This window comes from Schistocerca cancellata, chromosome 1, assembly GCF_023864275.1.
Source record: "Schistocerca cancellata isolate TAMUIC-IGC-003103 chromosome 1, iqSchCanc2.1, whole genome shotgun sequence".
Taxonomy (NCBI): Eukaryota; Metazoa; Arthropoda; class Insecta; order Orthoptera; family Acrididae; genus Schistocerca; species Schistocerca cancellata.
The window spans coordinates 1,169,866,183-1,169,881,042 of NC_064626.1; the positions used below are offsets into that span (position 1 = coordinate 1,169,866,183).

At 42.7% G+C, this 14,860-nt stretch overlaps 1 protein-coding gene across 1 annotated transcript in view; it reads right to left on the reverse strand.

The window, feature by feature from the left end:
- Nucleotides 1–11,490: 11,490 nt before the first annotated feature.
- Nucleotides 11,491–14,860, reverse strand: part of LOC126163338 (trypsin delta-like) — a 122,721-nt gene continuing 119,351 nt past the window's right edge. Inside the window, exon 7 of the mRNA XM_049920170.1 lies at nucleotides 11,491–11,655. Coding sequence (XP_049776127.1) covers nucleotides 11,509–11,655 — 147 coding nt within the window. The 3' untranslated portion in view covers nucleotides 11,491–11,508. The remainder of the gene's footprint in view (nucleotides 11,656–14,860) is intronic.

A 14,860-nucleotide genomic window follows, 5' to 3' on the forward strand; every position in this document is an offset into this window, starting at 1 on the left:
TCAAACTGTGTATGAGACAAAGGATAAAGAGAAGTACTCGTCCATGGTATCAGTTGAGGACTCGCGTGTGTGATGAATACGTTCTTAATATTACTTTGCGTGATATGATTCCGTGTGACGCTAGATTCAAACTCGGAGAGAGAAACAAGGTGAGTCTGCCGTCTATCCAGCAACGCCACTTGGCTTGCATTGCACAGGAAGACTTGCATATATCTCCAGAGTTCATAGTAGGAAAGTAGAATTACGAAGTGGGGCAGTGTCGTGTGAAACTGGGATAAGTATTAATTGAAGTGGGAAAGCTGAAAGTGATAATGTTGTGACTATTACCTGTGTAGTATTTCATATTGTAGTGTGGTGTATGTCATGTAATTTGGGTATGTGTGGTTTGCATGGGAGAGTAGCGAGGTAGTTTCAAAAGATTAGTGGGTTATGCTTGTTCCTTCTGTACCGCTCGGTCTGGAGGAAAGTTTCGTGATGATGATTGTGAGAGTCGAAGTGTGAGAAGTAATAAAAGATCCACCATCCTATCCAGAAAGTGCACTGTAGCGTTAAATAATTACGAGACCATAATATAGAGATTCACCAATGTAAAGCCATGCCCACTGGGCGGAATTTCTCATGTGTTGTTGTTGTAGGTTATAGAATTTGTGTGTTTAGGTTATAGAATTTATCGGAATAAATAAGATAGTGAAAAGAAAAAGATTGGTGGACTTTTCCTTCGAATTGTATGTTGTCATGATGTCCCGAATTTATAATGTGTGCGCCATTCATATTCAGTGCGGTGGCCACGTGTTGATAAAAGCCGTTAAATAAAAGACATAAAGAAAATGTGGTATTGCCAGTGCGTAGTGAACAGTCTGAGTCCTGTAAATCACTGATAGTCAGATGTGCGTTTCCGTTGCGTATTATTCATACAGGAGGATAATTTGTAACTTAATTGTGAGTGCGAGAGTTCATGTTACTCGATAAATAAGAATGAATCCACTCGCTTGGCAGACCACTCATCTTGCAGGCCTGACTGCTTGATGCCACAGTATGAGCAAGGCATGTGGGTGCCTCTCAATACTATTTATAAATTGACCCTATAAACAAATCATTTTCTAATATAATACAATATAAGAACATAATCTTCAATGTTAACGAACACCTGTTTAGATAACCATTTATAAATTTGGGTTTTATACATAATCCAAGAATCGAAAAAAAAATGTTCTATTAGGTTGGTGCATAAGGTCGTAGAGTATTTCAATAAGTTTAATGAACACGACGGATAACACATAAGAAAGACATTAGTCATCAATAATATATTCGTCGTCATTATTTGCAACAGTCTGCCACATCTCGGGTAATTTTTCGAATCCGCGACTTATGAAATCACGTGGTTTTGAGGCGAAGAACTCATCGAGCCATGTTCGTAACGCATTTTCATGTGGAAAGAAAGTTCCTTGAAGGTTGTGCGTTACATAGCGGAAAAGATGAAAATCAGTCGGTGCAAGTGCGGCATGACTTCCCAACCCTTGTCAGTCTAGCAGAATGTGGGCGAGTGTTATAGTGGAGTAGCATCACTACACGCAGACTTCCTGCTCGTTGTTCTTGGGTTACATCTGCAAGACGTCTCAGTTGTTGACAATAAACGTCAGCAGTGATGGTTACACCAATTCGAACGCACCACGTCGTCGCTCTTCCACCAAATGCATGACGTTATCTTTTGTGGATGCGCGCCGGTCATTGAATGGTGAATTGCTGCTTTTTTGGGCTCAAGCATTCCTTTCTTTTCCTTATTTTAGCATAAAGACATCATTTCTTGTCACGGGTAACGATACAGCATAGCAATGGTCGGTGTTGTTCACGGGCCACGCATTGATTTTTATTAGTTTGGCTTAGAGCATCCAGTTCTCATACACCAGATTTTTTAATATTCCCATTGCATACAAACGTCACACGAAGGTGGAATGATCACAGTTCATCACATTTGCCAGCTCACGAGTAAAGTGACCTGGATCATTGTGGATTAAAGCGTTTCAACTGTCTTCATCACACCACGAAGGTCTTTCTAAACGTGGAGAGTCACTAGTATCAAAATGATCCTACTTATACCGATTTTCTTGCCCTGCTAAACTATGTGATGAAAAGTATACGGACACCTGGCTGAAAATGACTTACAAGTTCGTGGCGCCCTCCATGGATAATGCTGGAATTCAGCATGGTGTTGGCCCACCCTTAGCCTTGATGACAGCTTCCGCTCTCCGAGGCATACGTTCAACCAGGTGCTGGAATGTTTCTTCGGGAATGGTAGCCCATTCTTCACGGAGTGCTGCAATGAGGAGAGGTATCGATGTCGGTCAGTGAGGCCTGGCACGAAGTCGGCGTTCCAAAACATCCCAAAGGTGTTCCACAGGATTCAGGTCAGGACTCTATGCAGGCCAGTCCATTACAGTGATGCTATTGTCGTGCAACCACTCTGCCACAAGCCGTGCATTATGAGAAGGTGACCGATCGTGTGGAAAGAAGCAATCGCCATCCCTGAATTGCTCTTCAACAATGGGAAGCGATAAGGTACTTAAAACATCAATGTAGGCCTGTGCTGTGATAGTGCTACGCAAAACAACAAGGGGTGCAAGCCCCATCCATGAAAAACACAATCACACTAGAACACCACCTCCTCCGAATTTTACTGTTGGCACTACACACGCTGCCAGATGACATTCGCCAAGCATTCGCCATACCCACACCCTGCCATCGGATCGCCACATTGTGTACCGTGATTCTTCACTCCACACAACGGTTTTCCACTGTTCAATCGTCCAATGCTTACGTTCCTTACACCAAGCGTGGCGTCGTTTGGCATTTACCGGCGTGATGTGTGGCTTCTGAGCAGCCGCTCGACCAAGAAATTCAAATTTTCTCACGTCCCACCTAACTGACATAGTACTTGCAATGGATCCTGATGCAGTTTGGAATTCCTGTGTAATGGTCTGGATAGATGTCTGCCTATTATACATTTCGACCCTCTTCAATTGTCGGCGGTCTTCTGTCACTCAACAGACGAGGTCGACCCGTATGCTTTTGTGCTGTACGTGTCTCTTCACGTTTCCACTTCACTATGACATCGGAAACAGTGGAACTAGGAATGTTTAGGAGTGTGGAAGTCTCGCGTACAGAGGTATGACGCAAGTGACACCCAATCACCTGACCACGTTCGAGGTCTGTGAGTTCCGTGGAGCGCCCCGTTCTGCTCTACCACGACGTCTAATAACTACTGAGGACGACAATATGGAGTACCTGCTAGCAAGTGGCAGCACAATGCACCTAATATGAAAAAGTCTGTTTTTAGGGCTGTCCGGATACTTTTGATCACATAGTGTATGTCCAGTGACATTATCCACATACAGGGGCAAATTTTTCTGCCTGTCTCTGCTGGTGGTAACCCTCTATTGAACTCAGACAGAATAATATCTCGAAATTTTCTGATTTCTCCACTCAGCACTCCATTTTCTAGCGTCCACAGCTCCAGGCACTTTATGCAGATTACGAAATGACAATACATAAACTCAAATAGCATGAGAGAACTAAAATTTACAAAATATCAATCGATAAACAAACCCATAGCAATCGGAATACCATAAAACGAAACAAAAACGCTACGAACTTGAGCACCAACCTAACGTATGTGCAATAAAACGAAACACCTACTGCCGTCCTTTCAATGTTATTTTATTACACAGCAGAGAGTTTCCGTGACTCAGCACATGATCTTCAGGCCTTAACTGACACTGAGGGACTTAAGGCCTGAAGGTAAATAACATCGATAGGACGGCTGCAGGTGTTTCATTTTGTTACAAAGTGAATGGCCGAAGTCCCACAAACCTTCCATGAGTAGGATAGACATACAAAAACGTAACATATATTTATGCCCAGCACATACCACACAAGGCGTTAGCGTTTATGTTTGGATGCACTGAACAGAACTCGTGCCGACATCCATTTCCCATGTGTCTGTATGGCGTGTTTTACGGCTACGTCTGTCTTTCAAACGAATTAATTTTGTACATGGAGTTGGAAGATAACAACTTCCTTTTACGTTTAGTGTTCAAACACTAAGCTTCCAATTCTATACAGAGTCAGATACCCATGTAGAAAACAGCTTCAAACGTCTGATTAATGTGATAAATATTTGCCTTTGAACATGTAAGCAAGACAAGGTTTAGGAAATATTTAAATTTATGTCTGAAGGTTTTTGGAAGTCACTAAGTGCTCTCATTATGCAACACAGGACGAATATAAACAGCGTATATTGTGCTCCATTTTCGGCATAAGCTAGTTATTCACACATCAGGGTTTATAACGTCGTATCTTCCGAACTATGTATCGCACAACGATATAGCTTGAACATACATTCTATGATGTATAAAGATACTAGTTGCAAATAGAGTTAGTAGTAGCGATGCAATAAACTGGAACGTTATGACTGATGCTGTGATTTTACTGCGTGCCATTTCGAGAAAGAGCTAGTGTTGCACAAATCTAAACGTTTATCACATTATATCCCCTAAACTGTGTCTCGTATAACGATAAAATTACGATTACTCAGGCACAGTCAGTGGTGTATGTGGGAACTGTATACAAATTGTGTGGCGAATAGAATTGAGTTAGTAGTAAAGAAGTAAAAATTAAAACGTCTGAAGAAGAAGCACTGGAATACTTAAAAGAAGTCTCTGCGAAAATAAGTCTACAGATATCGTATGAGAAGACGCAATACGTGGAGAGAAAGAACAACAACAACCAAGCCATGTACACAAAATATGGAAAGTTTAACAGAGTGGAAAAATTGAAATATCTTGGGAAATATGTACATATAGGAGGATCAAACAAGGCATCCAATATACAGGGTTATTACAAATGATTGAAGCGATTTCACAGCTCTACAATAACTTTATTATTTGAGATATTTTCACAATGCTTTGCACACACATACAAAAACTCAAAACGTTTTTTTAGGCATTCACAAATGTTCGATATGTGCCCCTTTAGTGATTCGGCAGACATCAAGCCGATAATCAAGTTCCTCCCACACTTGGCGCAGCATGTCCCCATCAATGAGTTCGAAAGCATTGTTGATGCGAGCTTGCAGTTCTGGCACGTTTCTTGGTAGAGGAGGTTTAAACACTGAATCTTTCACATCACTATGCGTGAAACTTGCTCGCACGCGTTCAACCGTTTCTTCGCTCACTGCAGGCCGACCCCTTGATTTCCCCTTACAGAGACATCCAGAAGCTTTAAACAGCGCATACCATCGCTGAATGGAGTTAGCAGTTGGTGGATCTTTGTTGAACTTCGTCCTGAAGTGTCGTTGCACTGTTATGACTGACTGATGTGAGTGCATTTCAAGCACGACATACGCTTTCTCGGCTCCTGTCGCCATTTTGTCTCACTGCGCTCTCGAGCGCTCTGGCGGCAGGAACCTGAAGTGCGGCTTCAGCCGAACAAAACTTTATGAGTTTTTCTACGTATCTGTAGTGTGTCGTGACCATATGTCAATGAATGGAGCTACAGTGAATTTATGAAATCGCTTCAATCATTTGTAATAGCCCTGTACAAAAAGAACAGAAAACCTTAAGAAGGCGTAAAAGCGCACATGGACATGTAACACCATAGCTCTGATACTCTACTGATTTATTTTGCCCATTGTTTTACTTAATGTTGCATCGTTGAGCTTCTGTAAATGTGTTTGATTGAATTGATAACCCAAAATTGTATACTACTTTCTTTGTAAAAACTTTGATGTCTTTTAGAGTGTAGGAAGCAAATTGTACGTTTTGTCTTCCTCACATAATCTCTTTGGGTATCTTTAAAATTAAATAATTTTATTTAAATAATTTTTTTAGAAATGTCAATATGTGCAAATGTTCTGTTTTAATTAATATGTTTGGTTACTGTTATGTAAATTGCTGATCCTCACTTATGGTACTTAGTTATTTGTATATAAAAGGTGTTGTGGTTCCCCTCGGGATTGGAACTGTGTAGCGCGCGCAAATTGTGGTTGGCCTAGGTAGGAAAGGTGGAACCAAGAGTCAGTCGGGGACGAGCTATCAAACTGTGAACTGCCCATGTAAAAGTTGTATATTGTGCTGGTTCCGAGAGAGGCATTTCCTGACGCTTTCCAATGCCTCGGATGGAACTATTCTGGAATTGGTATCTATCATCGCCACCAAGAAATGACAAGAGTCCAGCAACTCTGCCTGCAAATCCACCTACCAACATGCAACTGCCACCACATTGCGCAATCACTGTAATGGAACAGTGTAGTACTGTACAGTGAAGGATCAGCTTATTGGATTTGTTAGCATGCTCAAATATAAGGTAATTTATAACTGAATTTATGTACCTACCTTGATTTTTTTTTCCTTATCATAACACCTCTCAGGTTCCTTTCCGTTTGAACTAAAGTGATTACCGAGTGTCCTTACTGAAAGAACATGAAAGCCCAGTGTTTTGCTAATTAATGCCTCTTGAACATGGTAAAAAGAAAGTTAATGTGGCAAGAGAGTGAACTAAAGTAATTGATGCTTGCAGAAAATAATTTTTCTATTAAAACTTCTTATTAATATGTTGTTGGCAACTTCAAAATTAAAAGTTCTTGAGACTGAGGCTTATAAAGTTTTGCTTAGTAAATGATCACATTGCTGCTTGTTGTAAATCGCAAAAGGTGAGTCAGTATCTTACAAATATGTTAATTTTGTGTCCCACTATAGTAAAAGTGGAAAACTGCAATAGTGGAAAGTTATATACTCATGCTTGCTAAGCACTTGTTTCTTTTGGGTATTAAAAGTGCATATTAATAGTGTAATAGGATCAACAGGTTATCCTTTATGCTCATGATAAATAACAATTAATAGAAAGACCACTATTTATGAAAACAATAATTTCTTTATTCAAAAGACAGTGAGAAGTAACCTGTTAGTGAATTCCAATTAACTTTCATTCTAAATAGAATAGTATTTAGTTGAGAGAGACTTAACCTGTGATCATTTCATAATTTTGCAGTGAACTACATTTACAATTTTATGTCAGCTAGGAAAATGTGTAAAAAGTAATAGTGTGTATTGTTATCTGTTATATTTATGCAGATAGCTTGTTCTGCTCTGTCAGCTTCCAATCTTACCATGAACATATGTACGTGTCAGAGTTCATTGTACTCGCATGTGGCAAAATATAGGTTTTGTTTGTCTGTTAAAGTTACTCATACCTACTTTCTTAAACAAGAATGTTAATAATTCTCTTGCCTAATTAGGCTGGCGACCGTTTTCTTTATTCTTTAAACAGTATAGCTAGGTGAAATATTATTTGTTACTGTTTGAATATTTACGTAATTCTGACTTTCACTTCCGATAAGCCACCTCCGTTAGGTACAACACGGTCAATATAACAAATTCCTCTCAGAGGGTAACACCGCTCTGCTCCTTCATACTATAATTACTTGAATAAGAGTAATTTCACTATACGAACTGCCTTCAGCTTTGAGGTTATGGCATAGTAGTAGCAGACGGTAGTGTTATACGTGGCTTTTCCGTCACAGGACTATTTGTTCTGTTGGGGCACGGTACGCAATAAACAAAATTTGGTATTTAATTACCCAAGCTACGTAAATGCTGTTGCAGTGTTATAGACATACCACAATAAAACAAATATTTCAAGAGAGTCTAAACTCAGGCACTACAGTACAGTTGTACTACTAGAAGCACTCTATGCATCAAAACGGCCAGAATCTGAGCATCAGGCATCACAGATACAGAAAAAATAGAACGAAAAATTTTCCAAAAAATTGTTGAAGCAGTACACAGAGATGATATGGATGAAGAGACCAACCAAAGAATTATATGAATACACAGAAACGGTCAGAAAACATCGAGTAACATTCTATGGACACATACGTAGGGTGAACAGCAACAGACTTACAAAAAGGATTTTTGATGTAGTAAATAGTTCAATCAAATAAACCAATTGCTTTCAAGAAATAGAAGAAGACCTAAATCAAGCAGGGATCAGCATTGAAATTATACATGAAAGAGACAAATTCAAAAATGGTTCAAATGGCTCTGAGCACTATGGGACTTAACATCTGAGGTCATCAGTCCCCTAGCACTTAGAACTACTTAAACCTAACTAACCTAAGGACATAACACACATCCATGCCCGAGGCAAAAAAAATGGTTCAAATGGCTCTGAGCACTATGGGACTCAACTGCTGAGGTCATTAGTCCCCTAGAACTTAGAACTAGTTAAACCTAACTAACCTAAGGACATCACAAACATCCATGCCCGAGGCAGGATTCGAACCTGCGACCGTAGCGGTCTTGCGGTTCCAGACTGCAGCGCCTTTAACCGCACGGCCACTTCGGCCGGCTGCCCGAGGCAGATTCGAACCTGCGACCGTAGCAGTCGCGCGGTTCCGGACTGAAACGCCTAGAACAACCCGGCCACAACGGTCGGGAGAGACAAATTCAGGAACAAAATTATGAACACGAAATCTGAAGTAAAAGCAAGGAAGGAAACCGGCAAAATAGGGACGGAGCAAAGGAAACAGGAACACAGTGAAAGAATTAAGTATTTTGGGAAGAGAAAAAGAACAAGGAAACCAGAAAAAACGAATAATCATGTAACAAACATTTTTTCTTTCGTCTTTCTTTCAAATTTTGTTTAACTCCATCCACTGTATCCATTCGTTTCTCAGACAAATAAAAGTTGTAAACAGGTCTCTAAACAATGGCCTCATCAAAAGTATCATTGTCTATAATTCTTTTGCATTTGCGTTATTTATCTGAAGTTACAATTCTCCGTCTTCCACCAGATTCCGATAACCTCGCTTCCCTTTTAATTTTCTAGAGACTGCTACACGAAACACCCGTGGGCACTTTGTCTCTCAGTTGAACTTCCCTGAGTGCACTCACCTTCCATAATCATTAAAATTTTGTGTATAATCTCCCGAACTGACTAGTCAGTTTGCGGCCTTTCAATTTTGCTGAAGTATGTACTAACAGGAGGAATAATTTCAATCTCGGATAACTGCGCATTAGTAATACAAACACGGAAAAACAACGGACACACGTGGCGACCTGAGGGCAGTCACATACATTAGCGGTGAACAGTACCTCTCCGCGCATGCCCTACGGCAGTTACATTCTAATGGTCGCGACGCCCTCAGATACCTGGCGCGGAGTGTAGGGACACTTCTTAAGCCCTCTACACACGCAAAAATTTAGGGTCGACTAACCGACCGACAGATCAACTTCGTGGCAGCCTACACATGTCCACACCGATGTTACTCAGCGATTACAGCGTCGCAGTGACAAAAGACGACCGTCTGTCGGATGGTTGGTAGGACAGCGCTACACACGGCAAAATTTGTTGGCATTAAATGTGAACATTTTAGGTTAGGCTTTAGCGTGACCGTTACTGATATCGAATCAAACAACGAGTTTACTGTTACCAGTCACTGTTTATTAATGTTAACAAAACGTTCCGAAGGTTTTTAAACCTCCATTATCAGGAGGGAATACATTTCTTAGAATGACATCCGGAACCGCGTGACTGCTACGGTCGCCGGTTCGAATCCTGCCTAGGGCATGGATGTGTGTGACGTCCTTAGGTTAGTTAGGTTTAAGTAGTTCTAAGTTCTAGGGGACTGATGACCACAAATGTTTAGTCCCATAGCGCTCAGAGCCATTTGAACCATTTAGAATGACATATGGGTGTCTTTTGTTACCATCCTGGAGTAACTTGTTTCACTGTCTCCAGTGATCACAGGTTCCTTTCACTGTCATAACACATCACATGTAAACGGTCATATTTTGTAAACAATGATGGCGTCTTGAACTACGACTACTAGTTCATGCCATGTTTGTTTACAAAATATGACAGTTCACATATGATGTTTAACAGGAACCTGTGACCGCTGGAGACAGTGCCACAAGTTCCTCGAAAATCGTAATGAAAGACACGCATATGCCATACTAAGAAATGTATTCCCACCTGATGATGGAGGTTTAAAAAGCTTCGAAACGCGTCGTGGACATAAATAAACAGTTACTGGTAAGAGTAAACTTGTTTCATTTGAAAATTTGTTGGGTGGAGTGGTCGTTTGAGCTGGCTGGAGTGGTGGATGCCGGCTGTCGAGTGGTCCTTTCCGACCGACATCCCGACAGAAAAAGTTGGTCGGTTGGTTGGCCAAAGCGTCTGCACACTCCAATTTGTCGGCCGGTCAGTTGGTGCGTGTGTTGGTGCCTTTAGCAGTGAGCTGCCTATAAGTGCCGGCACGGTAGGTCAGTGTGTTCGGTCAGAGAGCTGGTTGGCCTCTGTAATAAAAAAAAACTGAGTGGAAGGATCAACAAAACGAACTTGAACGGATGTCATGTGACATTGCCCTCGACAGTCGTCTGATCTCAAGGTGGGTGTTTATTTGTGGCGGCTTGTGAAAGACACTGTCTGTGTGCCTCCCCTTCCAACAACTAAGAGTGAACTGCAATGCCACATAGAAACAGCACCCAAGACATGCCTGGTTGTTGGTCGTTATGCTGATGGAGGGCACATTCAATGGAAACTGATTCTAAACGTCATTGTAAAAAATTCCTCAAGGTTCTATACGCATGCATGTGAAAGACGTACCCTTGTAAAAGCCGGTGGTTCTTTTGAAAATAAAAAGCTCTGTAGTAAGTTGCAAACTACCCCAAGTTTCTGTCTTCCTTCATGTTGCAGAGACCTTATGAGATTGGATTAATGTGTTTTGGAACATCCCGTTAGTCACATAAATTATTACGATTGCGAAAACAAACAAGCGGTGTATAATAGGTTAATGGAGACAATGAAGTAGATTGAACCCGCTGCCGATAAACAAATAGTAGTGTCCAAAATAAACAATATCAGAAGAAATTGTCTGGTTCTGGAGCAGAAAATACTAGGTCTTCATAACTAAAATTAGTCTTTCATGTCTTTTCTCATAACTGTCACTTACTTCTTGGTCATTTGCTAAACTAATGAATGAAATTTCAAATCATCCATTCGTAAATAATTATGACACTCATTAAACCATTTCTCAGTTCTTGCAACGAACTTCCTTTTCCTTCAGCTATTGTGTTCACCACTTAATACTTCATTTTGTTCAAGACAGGCATGGATTGCCAAAACTGAAATAATGCGTGTTTGCTAGAGTGTCGCTAACTGACACCGCTATGAACCGACAAGTTACCAGAACTGTGTGTGTGAGTATAGCAAGTATGAAGTAGGAACATCAGTAAACTTGCCCTACACATTTCTAACGGAAAGCGGTCCACGCGGATTCAGAATGAGCAGTTACTCAGAAAATTTCGAACGGTTGTTTTACTTCTGCAAAAATTGTAATTTATTGCTGCTCCAACCAGCTAATATTCTTGTTGATTTTTGTATTTGTTTCAGGTGCGCTGGGCACTGAAATTATCTGTGTTATCTCGCTCAGTGAAGGCCTGGAGCCGCCCATCAGACGCCGATCTGCTGGCTGATCCAGTCGACGTAGCTGGAGACCCTGGTGTAGACTGTGGGGTAGGGAGGGGTGGCGCAGCGGTAGGACCACGACACCAGACCCACGACGACGCCCTCATGCAGCAGGGGGCCTCCAGAGTCGCCCTGGAAGCAACAGTACGTACAACACCACTATTCTTAGTAGAGGAAGGGGTCGAAGTGGCAGAAACATTTATTAATGCAATTATTTAGCAACAGAAAGGTTTGGCCGGCCAAGGTGGCCGAGCGGTTCTAGGCGCTACAGTCTGGAACCGCGCAACCGCTACGGTCGCAGGTTCGAATCCTGCCTCGGACATGTATTTGTGTGATGCCCTTGGGTTAGTTAGATTTAAGTAGTTCTAAGTTCTAGGGGACTGATGACCTCAGATGTTAAGTCCCATAGTGCTCAGAGCCATTTGAACCATTTGAAAGGTTTGAAGGAAATTGTAAACCCTTATTTACCAAACGGTCGGCGGATTAAATATCAAAATACAATGTTAATTTAAAACTCATTTATTGTCAATACACTACTTTGTCATATCAGTGTAGGAATACAGAACTTTAATGAACTGAAATCTTATTGGTTGAAGAAGAAGAACTTGAATTACTGTTGCTATCGACATTCTGAGGTCGTTTAGAAGATGAATATCGTCAATTGTAGCAAAACCAGGTGTTGGTGCTTCTGGGCTTTTCAACTACAACTACGTGCGAAACAGGGTTCTCAATGTAGATGTCGATAAAAAATAAATAATGCAACAGATCTGATGCTGAACCTGTCATGATATATAAAAATTCATTGATAAAGCCTGATATTAAGTCTATCTGCGAAAATAATAACCAGTACCATCCACGCACTTAAAATTTAAATTTAAAAAATACTATTTGATAATATTATTATTTAAATTTGTTTCAACACCTTCTGGATCATCAAGGGATCACAAATTTAGCACTGGAGGGCAGCATGGAGGGCAGAAATCGTAGAGGGAGACCAAGAGATGGATAAACTAAGCAGATTCAGAAGGATGTAGGTTGTAGTAAGTACTGGGAGATGAAGAAGCTTGCACAGGATAGGGTAGCATGGAGAGTTGCATCAAACCAGTCTCAGGACTGAAGACCACAACAACAAACAACCTTCTGGATGAATTCTGAAATAACTTTTTGAGGGGTAAATAAACGTAATTTGTCGCGAATAGTCCATTTACAGAATGTTGCGTAACAAATATACTGTTCAAGGAAACCATGAGTTCGACGATGAAAGTGGACGTTATAAAGGGTATTACGTACTGAAGAATTAAGAAACGCTGGGCAGTGTGTCAATTCGGCCGACCCAGGCGAATTGTTGCATGAGTAGTTGGACAAAGCGTCCTACATCCAAAATACTGTACAGTCCATTCAGAACGAATCGCTGTTGTTCCTAAAGCTTCTAGTGGCGTTCCATAACGCTAGGATGAAAGAGACTAAATATTTTTCTGGACTGTCTATTGGATCTGTCCAGTACACTCCCACCATCTATTCTTCAAAGTATCCAACTCCTACGCGTAAAACGTCATATATCCCAAATCGTGCAGGTACATTCAGTGGTATGTGCGGATACTCCGTGCAAAATACACTCCTGGAAATGGAAAAAAGAACACATTGACACCGGTGTGTCAGACTCACCATACTTGCTCCGGACACTGCGAGAGGGCTGTACAAGCAATGATCACACGCACGGCACAGCGGACACACCAGGAACCGCGGTGTTGGCCGTCGAATGGCGCTAGCTGCGCAGCATTTGTGCACCGCCGCCGTCAGTGTCAGCCAGTTTGCCGTGGCATACGGAGCTCCATCGCAGTCTTGAACACTGGTAGCATGCCGCGACAGCATGGACGTGAACCGTATGTGCAGTTGACGGACTTTGAGCGAGGGCGTATAGTGGGCATGCGGGAGGCCGGGTGGACGTACCGCCGAATTGCTCAACACGTGGGGCGTGAGGTCTCCACAGTACATCGATGTTGTCGCCAGTGGTCGGCGGAAGGTGCACGTGCCCGTCGATCTGGGACCGGACCGCAGCGACGCACGGATGCACGCCAAGACCGTAGGATCCTACGCAGTGCCGTAGGGGACCGCACCGCCACTTCCCAGCAAATTAGGGACACTGTTGCTCCTAGGGTATCGGCGAGGACCATTCGCAACCGTCTCCATGAAGCTGGGCTACGGTCCCGCACACCGTTAGGCCGTCTTCCGCTCACGCCCCAACATCGTGCAGCCCGCCTCCAGTGGTGTCGCGACAGGCGTGAATGGAGGGACGAATGGAGACGTGTCGTCTTCAGCGATGAGAGTCGCTTCTGCCTTGGTGCCAATGAAGGTCGTATGCGTGTTTGGCGCCGTGCAGGTGAGCGCCACAATCAGGACTGCATACGACCGAGGCACACAGGGCCAACACCCGGCATCATGGTGTGGGGAGCGATCTCCTACACTGGCCGTACACCACTGGTGATCGTCGAGGGGACACTGAATAGTGCACGGTACATCCAAACCGTCATCGAACCCATCGTTCTACCATTCCTAGACCGGCAAGGGAACTTGCTGTTCCAACAGGACAATGCACGTCCGCATGTATCCCGTGCCACCCAACGTGCTCTAGAAGGTGTAAGTCAACTACCCTGGTCAGCAAGATCTCCGGATCTGTCCCCCATTGAGCATGTTTGGGACTGGATGAAGCGTCGTCTCACGCGGTCTGCACGTCCAGCACGAACGCTGGTCCAACTGAGGCGCCAGGTGGAAATGGCATGGCAAGCCGTTCCACAGTACTACATCCAGCATCTCTACGATCGTCTCCATGGGAGAACAGCAGCCTGCATTGCTGCGAAAGGTGGATATACACTGTACTAGTGCCGACATTGTGCATGCTCTGTTGCCTGTGTCTATGTGCCTGTGGTTCTGTCAGTGTGATCAGGTGATGTATCTGACCCCAGGAATGTGTCAATAAAGTTTCCCCTTCCTGGGACAATGAATTCACGGTGTTCTTATTTCAATTTCCAGGAGTGTACATTGAGGTGACAGAAGACCTCCTAATATCGTGCCGGGCCTCGTTTTGCGCAGCATAGTGCAGCAGCTAGACGTGCAAGGGACTCAACAAGTCACTGGTTTAGGTCTCCTGTAGATACATTAAGCCATGCTGCCCCTATAGCCCTCCATAACTGCGGAAGTGTTTCCGGTGCAGGATTTTGTGGACCAACTGACCTCTCGATTCCCATAAATGTTCGATGGGACTCACGTCGTGCGATCTGGGTGAACATATCATTCGCTCGCATCGTCCTGTATGTTCTTCAAACCAACGCAAACAATT